Source organism: Leptinotarsa decemlineata, unplaced genomic scaffold (assembly GCF_025532065.1).
Source record: "Leptinotarsa decemlineata unplaced genomic scaffold, Ldec_3_MD MMD2_tig00000505_RagTag_RagTag, whole genome shotgun sequence".
In the NCBI taxonomy this organism is placed as follows: domain Eukaryota; kingdom Metazoa; phylum Arthropoda; class Insecta; order Coleoptera; family Chrysomelidae; genus Leptinotarsa; species Leptinotarsa decemlineata.
In genome coordinates this window covers 7,821,746-7,849,331 of record NW_027412549.1, presented here as the reverse complement: position 1 = coordinate 7,849,331, position 27,586 = coordinate 7,821,746, and the positions used below count along the sequence as shown (strand labels likewise).

The 27,586-nt window shown below is 33.2% G+C and overlaps 1 protein-coding gene across 1 annotated transcript in view; it reads left to right on the top strand.

Moving 5' to 3' along the window:
• The first annotated feature begins 10,764 nt into the window (after positions 1-10,764).
• The window catches only part of LOC111515988 (uncharacterized), a 113,222-nt gene continuing 96,400 nt past the window's right edge, over positions 10,765-27,586 (top strand). Inside the window, exon 1 of the mRNA XM_074173851.1 lies at positions 10,765-11,101. Within this exon, the coding sequence (XP_074029952.1) occupies positions 11,021-11,101 (81 nt within the window). The 5' untranslated portion in view covers positions 10,765-11,020. The remainder of the gene's footprint in view (positions 11,102-27,586) is intronic.

The following is a 27,586-nucleotide window of genomic DNA, read 5'->3' as shown; positions in this document are numbered from 1 at the left end:
CACCTTCAGTTGAGCTTGGTAGACTTGCTGGAGGTGATCACCACCATATCTGACTTCCAAAGCTGATACGACTGCTTCATAATCCTTCTGTCTATTCACTGGAATATTTCGCAGAATTTTGGAAGCCTTTCCTCGTAGTGCTAGTATGAGAGCTGTTGCTTTCTCCTCGTTTCTACACCTAATATTTTCCACAGCGGCCTCAAATTGTCTGCGATAAATTGATCATGAAGATTCGCCATCGAAAGTTGGAGTTTTAATAAAACTACTGCTAGAAGGGGAGGGTGTCGTTTTCGATTTGCATTTTTCCGCAGTTATCCTTTTCGGTTCCGGTAATTCTTTCCGAAGTTTCCGGAAAATTTCTTCGAACTTTTTGTCGACTCCTTCAAACTTTTTATCGACTCCTTCAAGTTTCCTTCCGACTCCCTCAAACCCTCTTCAAATTTCCTTTCAACCACTTCAAGCTTCTCGTCGACTACTTTTTGCAATCCCTCCTTTGTTTCCTGAAACACTTTTCCAAATTCTTCCTGGATATATTCCTGTACCTTTTCTTCACTCACTTGGGAAGATTTTAAATCTTTCAATCGATGAAGATAAATCTGATTGTCTTTTTTCTGTTTTTCCTGAATATTTACTAGCAAGTCTCTGTCTTTTTGCTGTTTTTCTTGAATATTCACCAGCAAGTCTCTGTCTTTTTCCTGTTTTTTCTGAATACCTAATAGTAATTCACGATATTCATTTCTGCGTAACTTTTCTTTCTCATTCATTTCGGCGTTTTCGTTCTTCCGCCAGGCCCGCTTGCAAAACCTCGAAAATTTTCTTAAACTCTTCCATCTCGTCGTAATCGACACTACTTGTTTTCACCATGAAACAGAAAATTTTCAGTCAATTATTCTACTTCCAACACCAAATGTTTCGTTTTTCCCCGTGGGTTCACCAATAATGGACTACACTAAATAATCAAACTTAACTTTATTCCACTTTAAATACACAAATACTTCAACTAAATCTTCAACTATTATTTGAATGCTCGCAGCTAGCCTTTAAATATCGTAATTGAATGTTGTCGAAATTTCTCCGAAGTTCTGTCGAAGTCGGTAACGTTACTCTCGCTGTTTCTCGATTGGCGGGGAATCATCGTGCACTCGCGCGCTCTTAACCACGTCACGCCTGGTTTATGACTACCAGCGGCGGCCGGCGTTATTTTCTTTCGGGCATGATTTACAACAGTATTAACTAGTATATTTATCAGACCAGGACATTATTCTTTTATTCAGCTGTTTGGATTGACTTCGTATAGACTATACCATATGTTGACGCTCTCATATTACCAAACTCAATTGTAAGAGATAGAATTGGAAAATTTATCAATCATGAAAATAGGGTAGACAAAAATAAATCGAAATTGTATCCGCTAATATGTTAGCAAGGTATACGGTATAATTTTGATTCAATATAGAATTAGTATTAGTCAAGTCTGAAACAGCATCACATGTTACATTTTTTCATTCTTGCCAAAGATGTCTACAAAATTATCTCAGTTATTATTAAAAAACTGATTATTTTTGAAAACTTTGCCACCCTGTATCTCAAAAGTTAAGGCGTTTAGGACATACGTCCATAGGAAGTTTTTTTCTTAAAATGGGTCTAAGAATTACCTCCTTGAATATTAACATGTGTTTAAGGAACACCCTGTATATTCACCCATAAGTGTTTCATTTTTCATAATAATAGCAGGGAGGGGCAAAGTAGTTTAAATTCTTTATTGTTTTGTTTTTGTTTCTGGTCTACTTATTCAAATCAAAGTACCTAGGTAGGTATATATGCATTATTCTCTACAAAATACGATACGAAACAAATCGTAATTTCACAAAATCTTGCCTATACCTATGCGTATAGAAGTCATGAAAACAATACCTATTCTACATTTTTGTGGAGAACGTCCATCAATGTTCCTTGATATGTATTCTGTGTTTTCAACTTTATCTACAATCTGAGAAATAAATGGATAAATGTGGATAGACAGAGGTATAAATGTTGCCTGCAAATGAAATGAATTATTGGAAAACTAATTTTTATACTTTCATTTCAATTTTCATTACAATTATAGTGTTCGTTTCGGATGTTATTATTGCTATCATTTCTTTTTCTGCTTATTAAAACACATATAATATATTTTTGACGTAGATATGTTTCAAATAATCATAAAACGTTTTCTTATTCGAAGTTCATTGTAGAAAACGCTCAGAGCAATGGAAAAAATATTAATAGGTACCTTAAAATGAAAAAAACTCTCGAAAAACTCTACGATACATAGGGAGACGTGAAAGTTGCTATTATGTTTTTATTCAACTCAGTCAACCAATTTCCAGGGCCGTAATTTGAAAGGGAATAATTTACAAAATTATAATCGATTATTACCGAAACATCCCAGAATATAAAATTTAATTTAATTTCTCAGTATGAAGTGAACGTCTACGATCCTAAAACTATAACAAAAAATACAGGTCCGTATTTAAAAATACAAAGATGGGGGTGGCCCAAGTCAAATGACACCCTGAATGAAAGATTCATGAATATATTCTGAGAGCCCACATCAAGTGCCAATAGCAAAATGTGGACAGATTTTCAATACGTCTGCGAATAAAGAAGATATAGGCAAAAAAATAATTTGGGATTTTTTGGTTTCTCCTGTATATCTCCATAACCAAAAGAGCTATATTCGATTTCTTCACATCATTGAATAGGTTTCTAAAATACACAACTTTGCCACAATTTAACCGACACTCTATATCTCTTATCGTTTACGAGATCCCCATGTACAGAAACGAATTGAATAGCCCTGTATAATACGTGGGCGTTGCCTCGGGATTAAATGACCTTATTTGTGTAGGTACAATTGAGGCCAAGTAGCAAGACTTCATTAATGTTCATTGCGTCATTTTTTCCATTGATATTAACCCTGTGTTTCTAAATTTCTATTGCCACTCGAATATTCCTGGATAGTAATTCTGAGTTTTATCGAGTAGGTAAGTACTTATTTGTGTATTTTCGAATGAAATAATGTGCATTCTCTAATGAGAGTTTGTTCGGCTAATACAGCTAATTTGTCAGTTTTTTCAGCTACACGTTTTCATGTTCAGATTTACTTCTCATGATTTCATATTGATGTATAATTTGTTATGATTTGCTCTTCTGAAACCACAGGTACCTATTAAAACAAACAAGTTCATCTGAGATGGTCATGACTCCATCGAAAAATTTTGTTTAATAAACTCTAGTTGTCAGAACTCATTCAAAACGAGATATGTTTGTTGAAACTGTATTATAAATTTGATGGGAATAGTACGAAAACTGCACAAATTTATTTTGAATTATTTTCGGAAAGACAACAGCCGGAAAGAACATCATTCGGTATTTTGGACAAACACTTGGATGAGTACGGTGCGTTTCAAAAACCAAGAATGAAATCATGAGCTTGTTAAAAATGCACGTGTTCGAAATGATGGCCTTCCTCTTGAATTCACAAGAGAGCTCGTTGTCTCAAATTAAGAACAGCCCTAATAATATCCCTTCTTCTGATAGACCTGAATTGCTTGATGACATTTTCACCTACTGTGTCATAGTCTTGCTCTTCATAGATTCTGTTCTTCAAAGTGCCTCACACAAAAAAGTATCCAAAATTGTAAGGTCAGGTGACCTTAACGGCCACCTCACTGGTCCAGCATTTCCTAACCACCTATTAGGAAATCTTTGGTGTGAATATTCGCAAACTGCTCTTTTATTCTGTGGAAAAGGCCCGTCATGCTGAAACCGGCAGCTGTTATAATTAACAAGGGGAAATGTATCCATATATTCTTCGAATTCGTTTCTTAAGAACCGTTCAAAGTATATATCAGAGAAGAACTGAGGTCCAAGTATTCGGTCGTTATAAACTTGTGGTCTGACTTCTCTGAAGTGTCGTGGATTATTTTCACTCCAAATTATTCTATTATTTCTATTAAAAACACCACAGTTCGAAAAAGTACTTTCGTCGGAACAAATAATGTTTTTCTCGAATACCTAGGTTAGACCCTACCCTATTTGAGAGCCAGCTAAAAAATTCCATCCACCTCTCAGGATCACCTGGATGTAATTTTTGTGAAATATGTATTATCTGATAACATTTCAAATCACTTTTTTTGAATTTCCTCCAAACTCTCGTCTGCGGTACATCCATTTCTGCCCTGACTTAATGCGTTGATTTGAAAGGATCTGCATTCATCAAAAAAAGTACCCAAAAAAAATTATACTTTTTCGAATATGGAAAAAAAAATTTTTTTCTTGGCTAATAAGTTATTTCTAGTATTTTGTTCCATTCTGCTTCCATACTTCATTCTTGGTTTTTGAAACGCACCGTACTCAGCCAATTGTTTGTCCAAAATTCCGAATAATGTTCTATCCGGCTGTTTTTTCTGGATATAATTGTAAATAAATTTGTGCTGTTTTTCGTACTATACCTATAAAATTTATAATATAATTTCAACGTATCTCATTTTTCTTCATTTGAGTTTATGTGCAAACTTATGATGTTTGATGAGTTCTGACAACTGGTGTTTATTAAACAAAATTTTTCGATGGAGTCATGACCATCTCAGATGAAGTTGTTTTTTTCTTTAATACCTCTGGTCTTAGAAGGACAAATCTCAACAAATTATGCATCAATGAAATCAGAATGAGGAGCACTATTTTTTTGTGGCGGCATTAATAGAAAAAAAAGTTGATGATGATTGCCAGAAGACAAAACATGGGATATTAAATCTGAATATGAAAACGTTAGCTGAAAAAAGTATCAATGTAAATGTGTTTTTGGTTTTGATCTATGTTGTCAAATAACGCTAGAAAAAATAAAAACGAAAATTCCAATTTTCAGTTTTTTCCGGATACTTCCGAAAGTACTCGGAATTTTCTAAGTTTCAAAACAGTATTTTGTCCAGCAAAAAAAAACGCAACTTTGCCCAAATTTAATCTTCGACGTATCTCCTGTATAGTTTGGGAGAATCCCAATGGTGTGTCACACTGTGTCACGCAGTGAACACATACACAGTCTGTGTGTAATCATGTAGACTATCGAATATGATATAGTTATATGGAAATTTTATTGTTCATACGTTTTTTTCGAAAGAAAAATACATATAGGTTACTATAATTTTTCAGAATTTGATCGCGAAACTAATTTGAGAAAGCTAATGATAAAAAATTTATTTTTTATAATCATTCATTTTATAAACGGTCATAATGTATAAATAAGTGCAAAATTGGTCTCTACAAAGGTCCACCCCTTTTTGAGGTGAACTTTTTAGTTTGCTCTTTATTATATTTGAGCAAATCCTCTCTGTTGATTCAAATTTAGTTATTTATTTTTCAGATACCTTGTCTCTAATAAAAGCTTACCAAGAACACATTAAGGGAATTTGGATAATCTTGGTAATCTTTCTGAAAACAAAAACTACATTTCCATAATTATTTTCAATAAAACCGTGACACTCCAAAACTCGTGTTAAAAGAGTGAGACGTTTGTGAACGGAAAACCCGTGGAAAACTTCAGTTAGTCATCCTGATTATCCTACGCGCTAGGCGTGTCTACCTCGTTGCCATCCACCACGCCCTCTAGCGCCATTAGAGAGGAGCCGCCGCCTGATTGGTGATCCTTGATGAGCCTTAATGACTTGTTCGATCTGTAAACGGCAGACTGACCAGGCAGTCTTAAGGAGGAGAGTGTTGTTGCTGTATCATTATGTATATACTTATCTATACCTATCAAGTCGAGATAAAACTGAACGAGATGCATTCTTGTGGAATTAAACAAAACAATTGTAAAACACATTTGCTTTTGTATAGTGAAACAAGAAGAATCTATGAAAGTTTCTAAGAATATTGTCGTTTTTTACTGATGTTGGAAGGATGTAGATACGATCAAGAGGCGTATCCTGTCGAAATAGGAAAATAAGATATTATGTGTTATAGCAGTGCAGCTCCCTAATTATTTTATATGAATATGGATATGAAATGAAATTTTCTCCTGTTTCTATGAAACGCGTGGCTAGCTTATTCAAAGGTTCTTTCATCTTTGATGTTGAAGGCGGACTCATAGATGGAAGCACCCATGAAGAAGATAGCCATGTATGCGAAACATCAAGAAGAAATCTTTACGACGACCCTCAAATCCAAAAAATTATAGATACTCATATAGGTACCTAATAAACTATGGACATGAAAGTCTGACAATTTCTACAGCAATAAACGTGTTTTAGCACTTTTTTACTTATGCGAGTCTGATGGTACTATTACTTGTGTTGTGATAAATAACGGTTGCCCTAACAGGCACTCTCTCTGAGATAAGTTTGAATTTTAGCCGTTTGTTTCAATCTTAAAACTCGTCTATAAAATGAACTATGCTTGTACCTACTCTTTTTTGTCCGACTCTTTTCACTGTACATCCTAACCTTGAAGTGTAGGTATATCTCTGTTTTGTCTGGCTGCCAAGATCGATGTCTTATTTGAAACTCTCACTGGTTGACCAGTGGTAATTAGACGAAAGTGTTTTTATTTATTTGATTAAAGTGATCATGAATTACCATAAAATAAACGAGTCATCAATCACACATCAAGCTGAATATTCTAATGTCAAATGGTAAAGCGGATCTTAATTTATGTGATATTTATTTTCATATTTTTGAATAGAAGTAAGAGCCAAGTCACTATTTTCTTCCAAAGTTTTTTTGAAAATATTGTTTTTTGTCTAAATATTTTTTTTCCCTCTTCCATTTGATTGAGCATACGTCGGTGATGTACCTAATTGAATACTCGTAAATGTGAAAACCGTTTTAATTCATAAGAATAGGTACCTACAATTGTGGGGCACCATCGGTTATAACTGTTACTAGTATACCATTTCCGGCGAAAATACCATCAAAATATGGAATAAGCTCCGACTATAAATATATATATAATCAAGAAAAAGATATTTCTGGTAATGGATTCCAAGAATATCACTCCTTACTTTGATTTATGGCAATCTTGAATTATTGTGGGTCATTGAAGGCTCAGCTAATTGTGATTTTGAAAATGTCACACATATTTCACATTCTATATTTTTTTGCCTAATATCATCATTCATTGATGACCAAAAATTGATTTTTGGCGAAATGTCAACATTCCTTTACTCTCATGTGATTGAAGTGAACTTTGTTCGTTTCAGGAGTCACTATAGAGCCATACCTATGAATTTGAGACCATCGACTTCTGTAAGGTCATTTTGTATCTTATGAATATTTAAATTCTATCATTTTTGTAATTATTCTCAGAGCATCCACATATAGATATTACATTTTTCAATAGTTGCAATTGAATATCATTTACGTTTTTCTTTGTTCAGTAAAATTAATTCCAGACACAAACAAAAATACTCGAGAATTAATGTCATTATCGAGATCATTATTCATTTTCTCTATTCCAGAGTAGCTCTATAGATAAAACATCATCATTTGAAAGCTCTTCTCCAGGTTTATAATCAACTTCTATATTGTATTTCTGAATTTGTAACATCCTCTTAAGAAGCGAAAACTCTCAACTTTTAGGTAATGAAAGGAAAATGATTGAATTGTGGAGAAGAAATGGAGTCTTGTCGTAAATGAATACTTTGATAAGTTGCAGAAGGGTAGACTCTTATATACAACTGTTCATGTAAATATGGTATTTTTCCCTTATGTATTGAATTCATTTTGGATGATAGCGCACTATAAATTCATGGGAAAAAAAGGTTTTGGCTTTCTATTTCTCTATCTTGATAGAAATAATGTGGGAATCTTCCAAAGAAAAGAACGAAGTAAAACCAATTTCAAAAATCAACTGTATACAGAAATCTGTAGATCATGTAAAGAAGTAACTTTCAGACACAAACTGGAAGAAAAAGACCCCTCGAAACATCTATGTTCATATAAACATTGGATTACACGAAAGAAAAATACTTTCGAAACAAATACTTTTTTATATGAATGCTGAATTATACGAAAAACACTTTGATCTATTCTATTTGTATTCCAAACATTTGTAATGGAATCGAATCAGATACCTTTCACAGGATTCCTACACAGTATAATAAATGAAAGAAGTAAAATTTCACTTACTCGGAATACTGTCATCCTCACTGGTAGACATCCGATGTTCCCCGTAAGACACTCGATTTATCAGCTCTTCAGTACCAAATACGGATAACATTATAAGAAAAGACACTCAATTCGTTCATAAAATTACGACTTTTCGTCACGTAGTGAGTTGTAAGTGAAATTTTACTTTACATGTACCTAAGTGAAACTTTAGTTCTTTCAATTTTTATATTGTGTAGAAATACTGTAATTGATATCTTATTCGATTCCATTAAGTACTAATGTTTGGAATACAAACGGAATAGTGAAAAATATTTTTCGTATAATTCAGCGTTCATATATAAAAGTATTTGTTTCGAAAGTATATTTCTTTACTGTGATCCAGTGTTTGTATATGAAAATAGCTGTTTCCAAATTTGAACCACTACTTAAGTTTAGACGGTTTATACCTATATCATATCTATATATGGTCGGTCGGTAGCCGGTCGGTTCGACGTGGGTGCTTTGTTCACTCACTCGAATTGACCGCCGTGTTTGTCGGTGGTTCAAGCCCCAGGCTGAACGACCGATTTTCACTTGCTATCGTCCAACCCGTGTTAGGAATCACACGTTAAAAGGCAAGACCTTCTGAGGGTTGTCGTTCGTAAGTGTGCGACAGCTAGTTAACGGAAAAAACATATTTTAAACATGTTTTTGAACAGATCAGAAATTGTTTCTTCTAAAATTAACATTTTGGGTTATACAATAGGATCATTTCGTCAGATAATTTTTCCCATTACTGTATTTGTGGCAAGACTAAGAAGAAATTTTATTTCACCTTTTTTCATTTTTGGCAAATATATTGAATGATTATGTCGAAAATACAAATAATCTGAATTTGGAGTCGGAAAATTTTGGAAACGATTAAAAAAATGCTATCAATTTTTCAGCAAACATTCAACCACAAAACTGCCAATAAATTACATGTACTTTTTTCAACTACTTTTGTTCTTTTTTTTCCTACATTTCATTACATGGGTAGTCATTGTTTAATTATTTCACCATACTGGTGATATTGTGAGAAAATAGGGCGACCATCCAAAAAAATAAAAAGTACTTAACGCTTCATAGGTGTTGTTGGAACTACCTAACTGTACAATGAAAATACATAAATCAATTCACTCGTATTATGCCTGGTTCAATAATTCAATCAATTTCTTTCTCATTATTCTCATATGAATAACTTTTTTGAAGAAAACAGCTTGATAGAACTTGAATTTCACTAGTTCGGACTTCCATTGTCTATTATATAAAATGATCTTTTTTACTTGTTTCAGGGATTTCAAATCATTTTATATAATAGACAATGGAAGTCCGAACTAGTGAAATTCATCACGAAACATTGTCAATCACCTTCAAACAAACGTTGATAGAACTTATTATGCACATGATTTATGATAGACTTTTTCCATCGCTGAAACTTCAAATTGCGTAATTCCGTAATTGCGAAGTCAGAAACTGAAGAGCTCTGTAGAAACTCAACTTGCCGAGTGTTTTTCATATCAAAGGAATGCCTTTTCTGCTTAATTGATTAGAAAAAACGCTTCATATAGCATATTATATTTCTTTTGTCTTCTTGTTTCTTTCTCTTCGAATCTGTGTCGTGACAAAAAAAAATTAAAAAAACCTGAAAAGTACACGCCATTTTCTAGCTCTGCATTCGACAATGTAGGATCCCGGATTCGAAACTGTGCGGTGTTGTCAGATACCTCAACATGGTTCGAAAGACTGTGGAGGCTGTGATTGAGATGTTTTTGAGATTAATGCACAGAAACAAACAGACAGCAAACCATTTTATTTGTATTTATATTCATCGATCGTAGATAGTTTTGGGTTTTCATAACGACTGTGAAAGTCTGACAGAAAAGAACGTTCATAAACGACGTATGATTTGAAAAGGAAATATTTTTTGGAGATACTAGTTTTTGTGAAAATTTTTTTTTTGGTTTCTACTTATTTTCCATCATCAGGCAAAAAAAGAGAGAAACTTTCAAACGAAAGTTTGTATCTGAAACGAACTTCTGTGCATGATCTGCACATCTATTCAAAGAGAAGTGTAATTGTTCAGTTCGAAACATATTAATTGTGATCAAAAGGAGTTTTTAGGCTCATGCACAAAGTAGCGGTAATGTAACGGATTACTATCTACAAACTATCCAATGAATACAATGCAAAAATCCTTGTTCTTTAAGACAACACATGAAAAAGTTAAACTTATGATATTAATTCATCAATAAGGGAAACAATGGTTCTATTTACTTTGTTATATTTTGTTTTCTAAGATATATTTTTGCTTACTGAAAAGATATTCATGTTATTATGGCGGATATTTTTTTACAATGGGAATGTTTCAAACAAAAGAACGAAGTGAAATATCTTCATGAAAAAAGAAATTTTTCACACCTCGGCAACCCCGAGTGAAACACCTGTCGCGTGCCGCAGGAAAGCTGCATGTCCTCTATCGCAATAGGCGGCGTCTCAAAGCTATGGGCGACTTTTGGAAAGCCCATTATCGCTAAAGCTCTCCCCACCACCGCGAGTCACGTGTCGGCCAGTCGCATTTGCATCAAGAGCACTAGGAAAACGTTCAACTGTTTCTCGTATCCGTCGCTTGAGCACTAAACGGGTGCTCTGACGGGCTTTTCTTTCGAGAAATAATAATAATACTAGTCGGCGTGAAGGATTTTATTGACATATTTTGTAAATAACAGTGGTTTGTTTCAAAACAGTGTACGCAGAAGAGTAAATAAACAAACAGAGGCGGTTGCAGTGATATGTGTGTGTGACATTAGTGATTGTTTTGTATTCTTTTTGTTTTTTTCTTCCGCTCTGTGGTCATGGATGAAATTCCAGAAGCTTTGAACTTTACGGGAAGGAACAGTGGGGGGATCATGCACGGGGGGCATTTGTTGAATTCGGTAAGATTTTTTGTAAAATATGTATCGGTATATTGGTCTACTTGAATATCAGTATTTAACTAACAAGCTGTCTCTTAATATTTGGAATACCTTCAATTTTTCAGAAATATTCATGATGTGGAGATAGATAGCTATAAATAAAACAATTATTGAGTTGAATTATTTTTAGAGTAAACATCGATAGTAAACTCAACTCAATAATCAACTAACTATAGCATTAAGAACAATTAAAGCTAATACAAATACCCCAGTTTCGAAACAGTACATATATTTTGTCAATTTTTATAGTACATTCGGTAGTGAATTTTTGAAAAATTCCGTTGTTTCACAATGAACTTGTATGTATCTACACTCCGTAGCATATATTCAATTTGAACTAACAATTTTCATGTACAGAATACATTTTGAAGCATATGATTTTCATTTTTACCAATATATATGTTTGAAGTGTCACTGCTGATTCATAAAAAACCGCACAACACCCAAAAATTGATTCTACCAAAATATAACTACCAGAAACCACATAATGGGCCTGTATACATAATACGAGAATAAAAATTTACGATTTGCCTTCTGTCATTAAAGAATTGTCTATAATGAAATTTAAAAAACCCTGAGGCAGCATGTATTTCATATTCATGGTTATTTTTGCTCAGTATCAAAATACTTAGATATATCATTTATTGTTTCTACTGGTTTTTGGGGTACCTACTTAACCTTCCACACTTTGAAAAATAAACAAAGCCAAACCAATATAGAATCTGTTGAAGTATAATAAACGGCAAACACAAAAGTTCGCCCGAAAAGTTGCTGCGTAATATGAACCACTGAAAAGTCCAATTATCAAAATTAGTCTGAATACTGATACATATACGAATAAAAAAATGAATATTTCGAAATAGCATATCAAAAAAGTGGTCTCCTCCAACGTACCTACACAGTAATTCTAGGTGAATTACTGTTCAAAAATAACCACTTTGCCGGCTAATACCACGATGGACATTGAATTTTATCCGACAAACATTTATGCAAGATACACAGTGAATAGACAGTGAATAATCTTGCAAATGCTTCTCGTTCATCCAGCAGCAGAAGGACCAGGCTGTATGTATGAAATTTTCGTCTGAGAGAAAGTTTTGTTACCTACTACTCTTTCACTTCATTCTCTGAACAGAATTTTAGCAGTTGATTTGTCCAATAATACTTCCGTCCTAACCGAAATATTAATCTGATGCATATTTTTGAATAATTAGAAAAATGTTATTTTTATGTTTTTCAATCTATACAGTTATTTGAAAATAATGTATTTTTTTATTTTACTCCCTTTTGAAATTTTTATCCCATAATTATGATTAATTTTAAATGATAATAGTTGTTCTTGATGTTTATAGACTTTCAGCAAAATTAAACACGAGAAACACGAGCAAAATTAAACACAGCCAAAAACCAAATAAAAAAAAATGGGATGAAGCGAAAAATCCGAAACATAATAATAAAAAATCAAGAAACATAAAATCAAAAAGTAATTTTTAGAAAAAGTGATAAGAAAGTAGAACAAAAAAACAGAATAATTGCCAAAAATCATACTTCAAATATATATTCCGCACATCTGTCAGATAAACGGCGATCCCTATACGAAGACGCCATCGATGGGATTGACAGAAGAGTCAAACAACGAATATAAAAGATAAAAAAGGCTCCTCAAGGCGGTCACTGGCAAAGTCGAACTTCGACATCGACAATCGAATGAGATTCGTACTCTGTTTTTTCTGCAGCTTTCACTGCAACGCAACTAGTTCAAACCTGAGCTCAAAAAAGTAATCGTAATCCATTAGTTGCCTTGCGCTGAAGCTGTACAGCTGTTAGATTTGTCAAGTATTAGGAAACACCCTTGTTATAATCTTCTTGGCATAATTTTTAAAATTTTGCTTTCAAGCACACGATTTTGTGTATAAAATTCAAGAAGAAACAAGAAATAATTATATACACAATTTATTTGCTTGCAAAATTTCTAGAATTATACTATTTACATGTATAATTCTAGAAATGTATATACTATATACATTTTAATCAAGGTTTTAACCAAAAACTTCATTAGTTCGGACTTCCATTGTCTAATATCATATAAAATGATTTGAAATCCCTAAAAGGAACAATAGAAATGAAAAATTTAAAAACAATAGTTGAAAATAACAATTATATTAAGCTAAAAAACACTAAAATGAAATTACAGTGGAATAAAATACAAGTAAAAATAGAAAAATTAAACAAAAAATAAAAAACAAAAAAATTAAAAATTGAGAGATTCAAAGCCAAGTACAGCAAATCAGGAATAGCAGAGCATGTTTGAACCCATCAACATAACATCGAGTGGTCCCAAGCTGAGATCATACACAGGGAGAAACACTGGTTTAGGAGGAAATTCAAAGAAGACGCATACATGTTGTCTAACAATGTATTAAGCTAAGCTAGCGTAGAGATACGCAACATATGGAAACTCAGAATCAAGCGAAAAATGGCCAACTTCCGCCAAACCGGTCATCTCCCGCTAAACCGATGAAGCGGGAAGAGGAGATAAGTTAAAGTACTCGAAAGACCCATGAATAGTCATCTCTCGGAGGATTTAGTCCAGTCATCATCCGAAGACGATTGTGGATACCATCAATCGAAACGTCGTGAACTAACTTGGTTTGGAATCTCTTGATTTCTTATTTGTTTGTACTTATTATTTTGTTCTTTGTTTAATTGTTCTATTTTTTTCTTGTATTTTATTTCACTGTTATTTCATTTCAGTGTTTTTTTTGCTTAATATAATTGTTATTTTCAGTTATTGTTTTTTAATTTTTCATTTGTACTGTTTTCTTGGGGATTACAAATCATTTTATATAATATTAGTCAATGGAAGTTCGAGCTAATGGAATTAATCATGAAACATTGTCAATCACCGTCAAAGATTTTGACCAATTGGACTTAATGCACTCGATAAAATTGTATGAATTTAAAAGGATAATGCGCAATTTTCAATACCTTCTGTTTGAAATGATTTTGAATCCATACAAATTGCAGGAAAAAGTACAAATATAGATTTTTGTCATTTGCTGTTGAAATTAAAAGATATCAACTTTCAGTATGAATAACGTCACTATACAAAAATACACGAGATCATAAAAGTAAAATAAAATGAGTCACTGAATTCCTCTATAATCATGGTACATGCTATTGGATGGGATATTAATTTTACATTCGGACTCAAACTGTATTTGAAAAGATTAATTGATGAATTGAGAGATTAAAATCGGAATAGGTACAAGGGATAAAAAGCACCCTTGTTGAATTGGTCTAGTAAACCTTCCAAATTGTGCCTTTCACAGAATTCATTTGGGTTTTTTATGGCATAAAGTTCGTAATTCTTGAACCATTTTAGTTTACCGAAGAGGATATGACCTCCGAAAAAAACCTGTAAAGTCACATGTTCTTTCCAAGAATTCCAGTACTCACAAACAATTTCAAGGAATATATCTTTTGATTTCTAGAAATATAAATATATAAACCAAAATAAATAATAATTAAACCAGTGAAGCAAACGAAAAAGTTTGCCTATTCAAACAGGGTCCAAAAAAGTTAATGCGAAACACGAGTTTCTCATAAACTAAACAAAAAAATTAATTCTTACAATCAGCATCATTCATCCGGCTGGCAAGCGAACCAGCAAGTAACACAATCTCAAAGACAATAAAGAACATTTCTGCCTCGCTAAGCGTTTCGTACGTGCCCTGGCACAATCACTTGTCGAACATAAATATCATATTATCGCGGTCGAAGAACATATAAATCGATCAAACCAAAAATAATGCACCCATAGATTGTGCTGATATCATTCGATGAATTGAATATATTTCAGTTCCTAGAGTTGCGAGAAAAAGAACAGTCGATCGGATTTATCGAGAAACTTTTATGATACCGACAATGGGAATTCTTGATTTATTTGGATCGAAATTTTCATTTGTTTCTTGGAAAAGTGTTTAATAACTTGAAATTCAAGGGATGCAAAAATATTCAGTTCTTTTAATGGATTGATTTATTTGGACCTATTCATAAATAATATTGTCTTTCAAGTTCCAATAAAAATACGTTTTTACTATAATACTTCAGAAAGGCAAGCTGATAGGTTTGATCGAATTAAAAAAAATGTAAAAGTAGTTTTCAAAATATCATAAGTGTATTAAACCTGGGGACAATATGATGGAAACTGTAGGGCCGGGAATTTATGAAATAAACTGTGGTGACTTAAAGTTTGGTGGTCAGACCAGATGATTTATTGAAACTCGATTAAAGAAACACGTGGCATCTATAAGATTATGTAGATCAGAACAGTTTTGTGTCACCCAACCCTTTTCTAGAACGGATGTCGAATGGATGAATATAGCTTGAAATTGTTGAGACCACTCAATTAAAATACCAAACTGAACAATTATCAAAAATAACTTTTCTATTATTTTAGCTTGAAAATTATTAGAGTGTAGATCTAACTTTCACAATTGAAGTAATAGTGTACTCCATATCTCCTGAAGACGTCAACTTGGTCGGTGAAACGCGAGCCGAGAAGAGTGTTGCAATTCTGATGTTTGTGATTAGTACTAATTTTGGATTTATTCTACGCTAGAAGTTCAGTTATATCTTTCATCTGTTTTTCTGAAGAAATATTTCTTAACTGGATTGTTAATATCATTCAACTTCACTTTCATAACCTTCATCTCATCCTGGTCTCCCCAATCAGAACAGAAAGCACATTCGCAGTTTTGTGATCACTCTTCGCTCTGTGGAAATGGTCGGCGACAACAACAAGCAACTATTCAGATATAATATATTTGTAATATGTATTCTGTTTGAAAATTTTTGGCCCCAGTACATTTAACAAGTTCTCAAATTCGTAATTGGACGATGATTTCATCTAGTATATTGGTTTTTTTCGCTTTCGTTCCTTTCGCTCCAAAGATTCGATTGTAAAACATCGCAACGCATTATGAAAACATAGTGTGTTGAAAACTGTTCTTGTAGTTGAAACGATAGAAAACATTTCACAATAAAACACGTGACTCAAAATAATTTTTGTCTGTTTGGTGGAATTCGAGTTTCGAGTTTATTTTCGAAACCAAAACAAGTTTTTTGTTTCTGTTTTTGAAAACGAAACTAGTCGCAAGCGAGTCCGTTTGGTGGAAATCCGTCTTTAGGATCGCCCTCTTAGTTTGAAAACTGTAGCAGATTTCTGAAACTATCGTACCACATATTTCTCAAAGTGAAGACATGTAGTTCTGGCACTTTTTGGATTCCTGAACAGAGTTAGGTTAGGTAAGGTTCAAAGTGAGTGAGTCTATTCGACCCTCTACTGCAACCCGTAAAAGGGTTGCAGTCGGGACATAGTAGTTCATCTCTACTGTGTAGTCCAACAACTGTTCGGTATCAAGCTTCGAAGGGTGAGCCAATCCTGGAAGATTCTGCCAGAAGTCCATAAATCTTCTTGCCATTCAGGTGTTTAATCTTTGTTTGGCAAAGCCTAAAGCCAATGACAGTGTCTAGTCCGATGAAGCAACACCCTCCTTTGCAAGGGAGTCAGCAGCCTCATTGCCTTCCAGGCCAATATGGCCAAGAATCCAGACCAGAGATTATCTGTTACGTCTTCCTATCGAGGAGAGTCGTTTTTGGCAATTTGCCACCAATTTAGACGTTGCTCAGTAGGAACCAAAAGCTTCCAACTCCGATTGACTGTTCGATAATATTTTTATTGACTTGTGTACGAGGTTGGATTCTTCCAATCTCTTCGCACACAATTCAAAGCGTAAATTTCCGCTTGAAATACAGACGCATAGGTTCCTAGGCAGGTTGATATCTCTGTCCTGGGCCTGCGACTGAAAACACCTGCACCAGAACCGGAAGGTGTTTTTGATCCATCTATGAACCAACAACTATCTGCCCTTGAACAGAGTTACCGCGCGACAAATTTTGCATGATATTTTCGGACTCCAAAACAGTGAATGAGTCCTACAGACTCGTGCCTTTATCATGCTAGGTGCTCACGTAGTGTTGATAAATAACAATGTTTTGGAAAGTAATACCACAAGAACTCAAAATTTTATCGATAAATTTCTATTTTTTAACGAAAACTTTGTTATTCGTTAATACCATGAGAGCAAACAGCATGATAAAACCACGAGTCTGTACGACGAGTGATTTTATCTATTGCTGGTTGCTGGATTGGTATTGCTCAAAAATAACAAACTATTTTTCAATAATAAGATTTGAATTTGCGTTGACGCTGCTAGATATATCACGAATACGTCGCATGTTGTTTCATTGATTTCATTGAAATTAAAAATGTCTTTTCAAACGAATAATTTCGATTATGATCTTGCGATTTCTGGATATCATAAATGAACTGTTGGTATTCAAGATGGCGTTTGAAATGAAGGATTGTTGTCTCATTTCCCCGAGGTTATGTGGGTCAGTAAAGTGTGGCAATTCGTTTTTTTTTGGTGTTCTGTATCTCTTCATTGTATCAGTGAGTTTCATTTGATTTCCATATTCATTTGAGGTGTCTCAGTATAGTTAGGGTATAGTCACTGTCATAATCATAATATCAAATTGAACCTGTAAATTCCTGTACATTTATGTTTTAATATTTAGTCGCCATCATATTTCAATATTTGATTTCAGTGGCTTAATTTTATTAGAACAGTGACAGTGATTGAAATTAATGAAATTGTGAGAATTATGCCTAACTAGACTCGAAGAGTCGGGTATGATTCAAGACTGATGACAGACGTCAATTTCATTGCTCTATCGGTTTTATCGGTTTGAAGAAAATAATCGATGAAAGCTTGAAGTCTTGTAGTACTACTTTCGATAAAATGATGTTAGGTATAGAAAAAAATCATCCGTCTGCAATCTTATCAACGACAACATTTAAATAGTTCTGTGATATATAGTTCTAACTGCAATTTGCTTTGCATTCGACAGTCTTCAAAGACTTCAGTTAGCATAGATTATGTTACGCTTACTTTCTACTCAGAAAATTACTAGTATAATATTAATAATGTAGAAGGCCGCACAGATGCAGAAGGCTGTCATTCTTGGCTCACTGCGCTTGCTCAGGGCACATGCTTCTCGGAGCCAATGATCACTTACTCCACGCAGTTGGGCGTGGTCGTTGGTTGATAATGCTGGCGCGCCCTCCTGAATGTATCGGGGCTTCGGGGGATAGGACCTGACCTGACCAGCGCATACTTTGGATAAAAACATAACAATAATCATGTTTATTCACTAAGAAAAAAGTACAAAATAGTTTATATGATTGAGGTGATGTAAGTAAATAAAATAACTCGAGATATGAATATCTAATTTGATGATATGCGCATACGTTTACCCACAGAAATAGCAAAAGTTGCTTGTACATGGCGAAACACAATTTGATTTGACGCTTTCTTCTTATTGGAACAATAAAATGGAAAAAAGGATTCTAAAATAAGTACATATAAAATATTTAACATTTACAAAATAATATTTGTGTTACATGGACATATATGTTTACTGTGGTGAATAAAAAAAAGCGAAAGATAAGTATTTACATTTTTGCGATGACAGAGCCCATGATTTGGTGCATAAACCAGCTGTCGCACACCTACGAAACTTGGACAAGCTAAGGATTAACGAGATCTTACCTTATAACGTGTGATTCCTAACACGGGTTAGACGATAGCAAGTGAAAATCGATCGTTCAGATTAGGGCTTGAACCAGCGACCAACACGGCGTTCGATTTGACTGAGTGAACAAAGCACCCACGTCGAAACCAACCGGCTACCTTCCGTATAAGATAAAAATCATTAGAATAGATCACGTTGAAAATAAATATATACATATTAAAATCAGGGGAGAAAAAGGATTTGGGGTGTATAATGACATGTAATCCATTATTTTGGTCGAATATTCTTCCAATGTTTTTATGATGAAGCCTAGTAATACATTTTTCGAGTGCCTTTTTCATGTGCTTGGTAGATTCACAATTTTGTAAATCTTCTGGTAAGGAATTGAACACCTTTGGGCCCAAACATTGATGATATCTCTGTCCTATTGTTTTGAATGGGAATTGTATTATGTATTTGTTTTTGTGTTTTCTAGTATATGTATGGTTGGGTCTGGTGAGTTTTGCCTTTTCTTTATATTGATGCAATGCAGTTGCCTTACCTCGAATATTTCTGGTTCTTTATATAATTCTTCACTGTTGTATCTTGGTGGTTTACGTCTAACATTTTTGGTTTTTTTACTTTTTCCGTTCAATTCATGGTTAGCTGCATTTTTACCCACACCAACATTTCAATAGTTCTGTACTATCTAGTTGCAGGTGCAGTGACTGCTACAAAGAGATGATCTGTATTTGACCGTCTTTCAAAACTTCAGTTGATTTTCAGTGAATGTTTGAAATTTCTGTCAATACCAGAAATTGTGTTACGCTCACTTTCTACCCAGAAAAATACTAGTTCTTCCACCATTCTTATGTTTTTTAAACGGTTTTATTCAGCTTGCCCTGTTCGTTAGGAACAAATTAAGCAATTAAAGTTTGACCCCCTACCTGTTGACAGATTGATCTGATATTTGGTACACGCATTTAATTTTGATGACAATACAATTTGATAAATACATTTTTTACCATTGTAAATCCAAGATGGCCGCAGCTACAAAATGGCGGATTACATATTTTTCCACAACTACCTCAATATGGATATCACATGACAAAGTTTGACTAGTGAAAGAGTAATACACTTTGAAAAAGATGCAAATTCAAGACGGCCGCAGTTTAAAAATGGCGGATTACATATTATTTCACAACTATCTCAATATGTTGCGGTCCAATATTGACGTATCGAAAGGATTGGTAAATGGCGCTATTGGCTACATTGCAGAAATTGTTTGGCCTCGGTTTCGTCGAACTCAAATGTATAAAATTGATATTATCCATCCTAAAGCCATACAGTTTCCAGCAGAGTTCAATTATAGGAAGGTTGATAGAAAGATGTTACGTGGCCCCGAGTCGAGTAAAGTTTTTGGAAGGTTTATGTATTGAGGAGTTTGACTGCAACAAATTGTCGGGAAATAAATCTTGTAATACTGAGACACTAAATGAACTGAACAGAATGAGAAGAATTGAGCAAAAAAATTAGGAACTAAAAACTTGAAAATAAAATAACTATTTTTTTTTATTTCAAACGGTTTTATTGAAAAAAAAAATAATGGTGTAGATGATGTACTCAAAACTAAAATATAATTCGGAAAGTCCTAGGTAATAGTCATCACACCACTCTCGTAAATATTTTCATAATTCTGTGTACCTACTATCTAGTTGCTTAGCTGAAGTGAATTTTAGATTTCTGCCAGTACCATATAACGTGTTACGCCCAATTTCTACTCTTAAAATACTAGTTTGTCTAATATTATTTGGTTTTTTACTTTGTCAGTTCAATTCATGGTTAGTTGCAATTTTACCAAGGCAATATCTAATATCTAGTTGCCTAGTTGCAGTGAATGCTGTATTTGACCTTCTTTTAATAGGTCTTTAGTTGATTTTTGGTGAACATTTGAGATTTCTGCCAGTACCATAGATTATGTTAAGCTCACTTTCTATTCAGAAAAATAATTCGTTTGTCTAACATTCTTTTGTTTTTTACTTTTTCAGTTCATTTCATAGTTGGTTTTCCTTTTATATATAAACCAGCAATCGGTCCTCCGTTAGGAAGGATTGTATCGTCATATTCCACCCAATTTACACAAAACCATTCCTTCAAATCACTCAGTCTATTGGTGAAAACCTTATGACAATTTTTTCGATAGTTTTTGACTTTATTACGTTCGGACAGACAGACAGATAGATACAGACTGGCGCGGTAAAGATATAAATAAAGACATACAAGTCTGTAATCAAAAAGAAATATTGACGATTGTTGAGTATCGTCATGTCAATGTTCTACGCGAATGTGGTATTATGTTACCCGAGATAAGAATGCCTTTAGGTCAGCATTAGTGCACACCTTGGCGAATCAGGTAGGTTATCTTAACCATAAGTCCAAGTAAATGTTTACTCTTGCTATACCATTTTTCCGAAATCAATGGCAATTAATTTTCTAATAATTACAATGAATACACAAGACAATGTTTTTGAGTAAAGTGTTTTGTGTGATGATGTCATCGATATTTCAAATATATCAGGAGCAGTATTCCAAGAAGATAACAGATAATATTTTTACTCCAATCTACAAATATCTAGTAAAATTTAGACCAATTTAAATGACATAGCGTGGTCAATAAAAATTATCTCGTGTTTTTCTCGGAGTTGAAACTGAAGCAAATCCAAGAAAGTCGTTAGTTTGAGAAGAACCGTTGTTTTACAACATCCTGAAGTATTGAAGGACCGGCTTTGATGATATCAATTTCAGGGTGAGAAAATGCTTCTATGTGTAATTTTGGTTGCATAAGCTTGTTACAGAAACTTTTGAATACTGCACGTTCTATTTTCCATTATTTTCATGAAATTTTTGGTATCTCACAAGAAAGGATTGTAAAATTAAGTACTTTACGGAACGTAAAAATGCTGTAATCAATAATATTATTTGAATGGGTAATAATCCTGAGAACAATAACCAATAAACCAAATAACTCTATTTAACAAGCCACAATTGCTTTTTCACATACTCGTGCGCATTGTTACTCGTTTGTCGTAGTTTGAATAGTATCAATAGTGCTTTCTCAGTAACTGATGAGACTACAAGAAAATGAACTCTACTACATTCATCAGCATCGTTTGTAGTTGAAATTTTGTTCTTGATTCACTACGAATGCACTTGAAAAATACTCGATTTTATTTCATGTTTAATGGTAATTACAAACATCTAAGCTACAATCAACTTCATCGTTTGTAGTTTGAGGACAATTGTTATTTTATGAATTGTAGTCTTGTTATAGTAGCTTTTTTGCTATAGTTCAAAAGAAAATAAAATATAGTGATATTTTGTTGTTACTACAATAAACTACAATCCATTTAGAACCTATTTCAGAACTATTTGGCGCATTATTACTCGTCCTTCGTAGTTAGAATAATATCAATAGTGCTTTCTCAGTAAACGATAAGACTACAAAAAAAATTAACATTACTACTTTTATTAGTATCCTTTGTAGGTAAAGTAGGCTAAAAAAAGTAGATTTTTTCACAGCGAGTTCCAGCGCGACGGATCTTTCTTTATTGAGTAATTTATTTTATTTGACATATTCGGAGAATTAATTTTGATGTTAACATGGAATATGGAATTTTTCATCTTGGCCCCACTCTCTACGTTACATTCTAGTGTGTTTCTGGATTATTATCCCATCAATTGTCCCTCACAAGTTTTTTCAGTAATTCGATTAGCAGTAGCAATGGCAATTCTTACAAAAACAAACCGCTTCCAATATAATCTTGATTTCGTGAAAAACTTTGAAATCTCAAACCTTTGAACTAACTTTATGAACGTCAGTCGGCAAATAATTATAACAGAAAATAATGAATATCACATTTATTAATTCTCCGGTTTGAACTACGCGAACGATATCACAAAATTAAAAACTTATCAGTCTTATTCGTATGTTCAGAGCCTTCCATATATAAAACGAGAAAAATCACGAACGATATCGTCGTTATCACTTTTGTTTTGAACAAGTCGAATTAGTACTCGGTGATTTATTACAACATCTCCACACATCTCATTATGCTTCATGATGTAAGGTCAATGTGATCAGTTTAAAAAAAATATATTTATCTACAAGAAAGAGTTATAAATTGGCATGAGAGTATCCCGATGTTTTAATAAAGCGTTTAACCTAATAATATAAATATTTTGCAGAGAATAATAACAGTGCGGGGACCTGCGGTTCGAAAATGGATATTTAGCGGAAAGTTGATCAAGAAAGTTTATAAATATATAGATAGTTTTACAAATATATTGTTTGTTCATTATCGGTGTCAAATTCGAAGTTGTGTAACATTCACAAAATACAGAGTATGAGCGTATACAGTGTGTCCGCAAAGTATGTGTGTCATTTTAATATTTTACATTTTACAACAAAATTTCATTATACAGGGTGATCCATATCAATGTGATGAGGTCATCAGTTTTTTTTTTATGGAACACTCTGTATTTGGTGTCAGTTTTAGATAATCCGTAACGAGTTGATTCCGACAAGGTATGATACTTGGGGTCTAACGGACAGAATTTGAAAGATGTGCGCTTAGAAAATAAATTTTACTGATATCTAATGAAAGTCGAAATTAATTAATTATGTAATATTTTTTTCTTAATGAATAATTTAACAATAGGAAAGTAATCCAGTAATAAATACATGACTTCATTTTAAATGTTCAAACTATAGTCCTTGCTGTATTTGACAGCAACCTAAACGTTGAATAAATTCTTGTTGAACCCTGTTTATAGTTTCTTGAGAAATATTGTTTATTTCTGTTCGAATCCTCTTTTTTAATTCTTGAATATTTGCTGGTTTCGTTTCATAAACAACATTCTTCAAATGACCCCACATAAAGTAATCCAACAAATTTAAGTGTGGCGACCTGGCTGGCCATTCAATATGTCCACGTCTACCAATTCATCGGTTCGTGAACATTTGGTCGAGATACCTTTGAACATCTGCAGCGTAATGTGGAGCCGCACCATCCTGTTGAAACCACAAACTTTCATCAAAACTTCCAAGATTAATTCTACTGGGGAATAAATTAATTAAAGTAGGTACAAGATATCCCCATAAAAACTGAAAGTATGATGGCCCGTCTAAAGTACCGTCGAAAAAGTAGGGTCCGATGATCCTGTTTCCATACATTTACCTTTTGCGGGTATTATGTATGATGCTCACGCATCCAGTGGGGGTTTTCTTTGGCCCAATAACTACAATTCTGACGGTTGACCCCACCATTTAATGTAAAAGTGGCTTCGTCAGAAAAAATTATATTTTTTACAAGGAGACGGTCTCGGTGATAGTTATCTATCATGGCTTCACAAAATTCTATTCTCCTATCTGGATCATCCTGGTTTAATTCCTGTAGAAGTTCGATTTTAAAGGGCTGCCATTTTTCCAATTTTAATACTTTGTTACCATTGTTTTACTGACATCGAAATCACGACTAACCTTACGAACAGAAGTGTGCATATGAAGTTACACACTTCCAACCGAGTTCGCGATCTGCCTCCATAGCCAATCATCATAAGTATTTCAATTCTTTGCTTTACACTTAAATTAATTACTACTTCAAATTAATTCGAAGCAATACTACAGAAAATTTACGAATTAATACAACTACTGTCCTATTTAACAGTTGCTGAACGACATTCCAAATAATGCCATTTCATAATAACAAAAAAAAACTAGCCGCCTAGTTTTTTTAAATTAATAAGAAATACTTCTTAGCACGGTTACTGTTAACTATAAGCAAGGACTACAATTCGAACATTCAAAATGAAATAATGTATTTATTATTGGATTACTTTCCCATTGTTAAATTAATCGTTAGAAAAAATTATAAAATAATTAATTAATTTCTACTTTAATTAAATATCAATAAAATTTATTTTCTAAGCGCATATCTTTCAAATTCTGTCCGTTAGACCCCAAGTATCATAAAACTGCCACCAAATACAGGGTGTTGTGTACAGTGTAATGAAATTTTGTTGTGAAATGTAGAATAATAAAATTGAAAATCAACGTGTTTCAGGTTTTTGTAAAACGACCTTTGGTTTTGGAAATATCGAATTTATTCCATACTTTGAGGACACACTGTATATGATTAAAGAGTACCTACATTATATCATGTTTGTAATACCTCTAAAATAGTTACGGAATTTAAAAAGTCTTCAATACATAGTTGAAATTGAAAGGACAGTATATTGGCCTTTTACAACTTTCTTTCATAATTCCATTAATCTTTGCAGTTTTATTCACAAAGAACCTGTATTCATTCATTTACTTGTTAATTCATTTATTTACTTTACAAGTACCTACTACAAATAAAATGAAACTCCAATATCTATATCTGCTACTTATCAGCAGCGCCTGATCTAGAGGGGGCAAACCGGGCAATTGTCCGGGGCGGCAGAAATGAGGGGCGGCAAAACTGAGGAAGGCGCGACGTCGGCGGCGAAAATTTGAAAGATGGTTTAACAAAAAAAAATCACACCCTATACAAAAGTTGTTAGAATATAATATATTACTATTGACATCACTGAAATTTCACATCATATTTTAGTAGACTACAAAAATAAAATGTGGTCACACTGCGTCCTTCAAGCCGTGTTGGATGCTGGATTTGAATAAATATCATAAAACGAAACTTATTTTGTATCATTAATATCGGCAGGGAAAAAATTATCTTTTTATAGGTTAAAATTACACTATCTATGGAATAACACATGGGTAAAAGGCGGCAAATATCATTTTGCCCGGAGCGGCGAAATAGCTGGATCGGGCGCTGCTTATCAGAATATAAATTCGATAACATTACATTCATTCGTCCATTACTCCGGTAAGGATTTCTCAATGTTGTTCAAGTTTTTAATCTCACAGTGAGAACAGAGAATCTGCTTGATAGTATTAAATCAAACTGAAAAGTTCATTCCGAAACATCACTACGTATTATAAACCTAAGAAGAGTCTAATCAGTAAATTTTGCCTATAATATAAAATAAATGAATGTAAAATGAAATTTTTGACATCCCTGAAAGTACGCTGAGAGAAAAATATTAAATTATTATTTGTGCCTTTAACGCCTTTGTGCATCTACCCTCTTTCCACGAAATATGCCTGCTGATTGCCTTAGTGAAATAAGTGAAATATATCAATTTTATAGGTCGTCTGAGGGGGTAGAATATGGTTCGATTGTTTCGAATATGTCATCCCTGTTGATCAGTTGAACGAGATGAATTTCGCATACGAGTTTTCCGGGCAGTCTGAAGAGTAGAAATGGGGTGAAAATTAAAATCATATTATTGAATAGTAATTTTGAACTCCCACAAGACTGATATATGTAATCGTTTCAACAAGGTAAACATCAAGTCCTAGATATTGGAAACAGGATAGAAATATAAAAAAATATATATAATTGCAAGATGAATTCATACACTTATGAATTTGAGATATGTTATTGACGTGATCGATGAAACATCATGTTTGAGTTTACCAGGCCATCTTAGGGGGTGCAATTGGACGGTAAAACAAAAAAAAAACATCCAAATAGAAATGATTTTGTACCAAAACTGAAAAGTAAAAGCCTCATTTCACTAAATCTACCCATTAGGATTATGAAATTGTTTATTAAACTATTCCATAATTCCAAAGTTCTAGCAATATATTCATCGTATAGAATCCAGCCGAAGTAAGAAACATATTTCAATCCCATACATGTACAAAGTCGACTTTCAATGAAGTTTTTTTCATTATTATTGTCACATCTTCACCTTTTTTGCTGAATCAATCAGAAACAACATATCTCGATCTTGTAGATGTACTAATTTAATTCTCAGTGATATAATTGTTTTCTATTCTTACCCTATTTCTGCCACCTAAACCTCCTTGTTCAATCGATCATCAGGAATAACATGTCTCGATCTTGTGAGTAAACAAATTCAACCATAATTTAGACCTTTTTTTATTTTCCACCCTATTTCCACTATCTCAGATGACCTGGAAAACTTGTTGAATTGATCACCACGAAGAACATCTCAGTATTGTCGGTGTGAAAATTCAACTTTTGACGATACAATTTTTTTAATCTCTCCACATTTCCAACCCCTCAGAAGGCATGAAAAACTCTAAAGTGATATTTATTTTGTTGAATCGGTAACCAGGAAAAACAATTCTCAATCTTGTGAATGTACAAATTCTATTTTTAAGGCAAGAATTTTAAAATAACTCCACCATATTTTCATCCTATCATCTACTTATTTCACTTAGTTCATCAATAGGTATATTTACTGAAAGATAGTAGCTGTAGAAAAAATAATTATTATTATTTTTTTCTCAGTGTACTTAGTGGATGTGAGTAACTTCAAACTTGTAATTTTTTACTTAGTTTTCTAAACAATGACAGATGTTCCAAAAATATTGTACTCTCTTGATAAAAATGCCTCGATTGAAACTATGTAGTTTGTTTGGCGTAAGACATTGTTCAAAAAGCTAAGCATATAAAATTAATTTTTCCATTAATCTCTTTCATATTTGATTCGTTTTGCAATGTTAATTTTTCTTCAAAAAAATATTTTTTATTCATTGTTTTGAAGCTGTTTTTTATTTTTGATTGTTTTGTTATATCTTCATCAACTTAATCGATTCTTTTTCTTAATATATTGATTTGATGTATTGATTTTCTCGAAACTTTTTCAAAACTTTAAATCGATATTCTTCCT